The 3771-nt window shown below is 36.5% G+C and overlaps 1 protein-coding gene across 1 annotated transcript; it reads left to right on the top strand.

Moving 5' to 3' along the window:
• Window positions 1–68: 68 nt before the first annotated feature.
• LOC103521981 (ATP synthase subunit alpha, mitochondrial-like) lies at window positions 69–2907 on the top strand. Its single transcript, XM_026832405.1, has 3 exons — window positions 69–178; window positions 553–705; window positions 2761–2907. The coding sequence occupies exons 1-3, from the start codon at window positions 151–153 to the stop codon at window positions 2877–2879; spliced, it is 300 nt and encodes a 99-aa protein (XP_026688206.1). The 5' UTR covers window positions 69–150; the 3' UTR covers window positions 2880–2907.
• Window positions 2908–3771: the final 864 nt, after the last annotated feature.

Here is a 3771-nt window from a genome sequence, read left to right as displayed (position 1 = left end):
GAACTGGCACAAACAAGCAGTGACCAGTGTTATTATAGGGTTAGGTTAAACGCAAGAAGGAGTTTTCACAATTAGAGCCCTGGCCGAGTACTCAGTATTGGAGACGGTATCGCTCGTGTCTATGGACTGAAGAACATCCAAGCTGATGAGATGGTGGAATTCTCTTCCGGACTGAAGGGTAAAAAAGATTCAGAGGAGATTTTCGAGAGCAAATTATTTTATAAGGCTATCAGCCTCAAGCTGAACACAGCATACCAATCTTAACCTCTAACTGGTAATAAGAAAAAACCTATTTCAAAGAGACCAATTTGTCTCTGTTCTTCACTCTTTTATTAGATGAAAGTTTGAGAAATGGACTATACCTACAGAGAATGTTTCAACAGTTCATCTCGGACCAGTTAAGAAACAAAATAGTAATACCTATCAGTAAAGTGTTAAAAATCAATCTTTGTTAAAAATTTATATCATCCTTGAAATCTTGTTTTTTTCAAGGTTGAAACAAGAAATGCTAGAGCGCAATTTCTAAACATAATGATGAAATTTCCTACACAGGTATGGCCCTCAACTTGGAACCCGACAACGTGGGAGTGGTAGTATTTGGTAACGACAGACTCATCAAGGAAGGAGACATTGTCAAGCGTACCGGAGCCATTGTGGATGTGCCTGTTGGTGAAGATCTGTTGGGCAGAGTAGTTGATGCTCTGGGTAAGATAAAAACTTTCAAGGCATTCAGTTGTAGTAGCTCCAGTTGTGGCTGAATGGTGATGGTAGAATAAGGATAAGATATCTTTTTTTTTTTATACAGCAATAAGATATCTTTTTTATTATCTGCCATAAACTGGGGTTTCTAGCCATGTCTAATTGGCATGTGCTGAATGAAGGCATTAACACTATGAAGGCATTCAGTCAACAGGCTTGTTTGACTCGTCATTTTTGGATACCTGCCTAAATTTATTATTTTCCATATTTATCTTTAGGCCCACCTAAATTTTGCTTTTTTTTCTTCTTCAAATAAATACCTACTTATTAAGTACTTTCTATGTATTTTCAATAACAAAAATTTTCAAAGTAATCAAAAAGTTTTATCTTTCCACAGGTCTTTGATAACTTTATCCATGGACATGTTGAAAAGAAGAGAGGATAATCCTTTTCTTCAGAATATAAAATAATTTATCAAGGAAATGCAGGCAAATTTCATGCTTGAAATGAGCATAAATTTCGTTTCGTTTTTTTTTCTTCTAGTTAAGCAAGGTCTTTTTACTGAATTGTTAGTTGTGTGTATTATTCTTTAACCCATCAAATATACGAGACCTTGTTTAGACTGCTGGGGTAAAGGGACTTTTCAGTCCTATTCGGGCAGGATAAACAAGGTAAATTTTATTCTATTCTATTTTAGTCACCTAGTATTTGAGTCAATTGTTCTCAATAAGAGGCAGGACTGCAAATTCCCATTTGAGATGAATGTGACTTCTTATTTGTACATTCCATACTAACTACGGTACTTGTGCAGAAGTCACGTCTGTGGAATATTGCTAGGAACCAATAAAACAGGAGCATTCCCTCTAATTTGGTCAGCCCTTGTATAATTCAGGGTGGACACAAACCTGAACTTTGGGAAGCCGCAATCCCACCAAAGTCGATTCACGGCGAGCCACCCCATTTTGATTTCTGAGATTCACGGTTCCCACAGTAAATAGGTACACATTGACATATTTTTGAAAGTTTAAACGAACCTATCCCTTAGAGAGCCGCACAAGATCGGACTCGCGAGCCATGTTATGGCCACCCCTGCTATGATTTCTCTCCATGCTCAATATTAACCCTTACTTTACTTACTTTCCGTGTCCAGCTCGATCGTCACATATCCATGGTCAAGTTGAAAAGAAGAGAGGATGATTCTTTTCTTCAGAATATAAAATAATTTATCAAGGAAATGCAGGGAAATTTCATGCTTGAAATGAGCATAAATTTCGTATTTTAGTCACCTAGTATTTGAGTCAATTGTTCTTAATGAGAGGCAGGACTAGGTACAAATTCCCATTTGAGATGAATGTGACTTCTTATTTGTACATTCCATACTAACTAAGGTACTTGTGCAGAAGTCACGTCCGTGGAATATTGCTACCAAAGGAACTGGCACAAACAAGCAGTGACCAGTGTTATTATAGGGTTAGGTTAAACGCAAGAAGGAGTTTTCACAATTAGAGCAGTGATTAGTGGTATTATAGGGTTAGGTTGAATACAAAAAGGAGCTTTTCTTTTCCACGGACGTGACTTCTGCATAATTACCCTAACTACTTTATGTCAATTTTGCTTATGTCCATTAAGTTAAACGCAAGAATGAGTTTTCACAATTAGAGCAGTGATTAGTGGTATTATAGGGTTAGGTTAAATACAAAAAGGAGCTTTTCTTTTCCACGGACGTGACTTCTGCATAATTACCCTAACGAATTTGTGTCAATTTTGCTTATGTCCATTAAGTTAAACGCAAGAATGAGTTTTCACAATTAGAGCAGTGATTGGTGTTATTATAGGGTTAAGTTTAATACAAAAAGGAGCTTTTCTTTTCAATAGTTTCAAAGTTTCATGTATTTCAACTCAAAACAAATTGTTTACATGTTACAAGCACAAAATAGAAATAGAAAATCCAAAATTAAAAATAAAAAGAGATTTCTAGTAACCAGATAACAATCATTTTCCACGGACGTGACTTCTGCATAATTACCCTAACTACTTTGTGTCAATTTTGCTTATGTCCAGGTAACACCATTGACGGCAAGGGCCCCCTGAAGACCACAACCCGTTTCCGTGTGGGGATCAAGGCCCCTGGAATCATCCCCCGTATCTCCGTGCGGGAACCTATGCAGTCTGGTGAGTAAAAACTATGGTGTGAACTTCATTTGACTCTCTATTATGCTATAGAATCCAAATTCACCTCTTCATATTGATATTTTAAAAAGTCGTCGCCTTCTGTTGGATTCTAGATTCTCCCTGAAAGTCGCCTACCTTAGTGGTGTAGTGGTCAAGATTTTCGCCTGGTAATGAGGAGGGAGCGGGTTCAATCCCAGCCGAGGTATAGAAATTTATCTTTCAATATAATTTGAGAATTTGGCCTCAGTAATAGTAGTAACCTACTGTAGGGTTAAAGGGACTTTTTAGTCCTATTCGAGCAGTATAAATAAACACTATTGCTACTCTTTTGTCTGGCTACGGTTTACAAAAAGGTATCTTTTCTTTATGCTGCCATCACGATTCGGCGAAAGCTAAAGCCCCTAAAACAACACCAGCTACTCTTTTGTAACACTATGCTTCACCTCTTCATATTGATACTTTAAAAAATCGTCGCCTTCTGTTGGATTCTAGATTCATACAAAAATTAATGTCTGGCAATGTGGATTGCAATCAATTGTTAAGTCTTGTATCCCTTGACTGTCATCGCAGATTAAGGAAAAGTAACACATTCTACGTGAGCTCATGTCACACTAATTACAGCTTTCACTCACCTCTTAATAGAATGGTCAAGAATGCCAATGACGGCGATTTTAAATTTAATTAAATTTAAGCACCTACTCTTTATTACTTTTTACTTTCCTTTTATATTTCATTTTTTTTTCTACTGTATTTGATTGTTGTTTATGTTTGTTTAGTTTTAGTGTATTTTTTTTCTATTGTCATTTTTGTATATAGGGTTAGTCCCGTAAATAAATAAACAACAACACTTTTTACCAATACAATCTTTCGCAGGTATTGAATATCACGCCCCTACGGACT

The sequence above is a fragment of the Diaphorina citri genome, unplaced genomic scaffold (genome assembly GCF_000475195.1).
Source record: "Diaphorina citri unplaced genomic scaffold, Diaci psyllid genome assembly version 1.1 scaffold6462, whole genome shotgun sequence".
Lineage (NCBI taxonomy): Eukaryota > Metazoa > Arthropoda > Insecta > Hemiptera > Psyllidae > Diaphorina > Diaphorina citri.
This window is presented reverse-complemented; position numbering and strand designations above follow the sequence as displayed.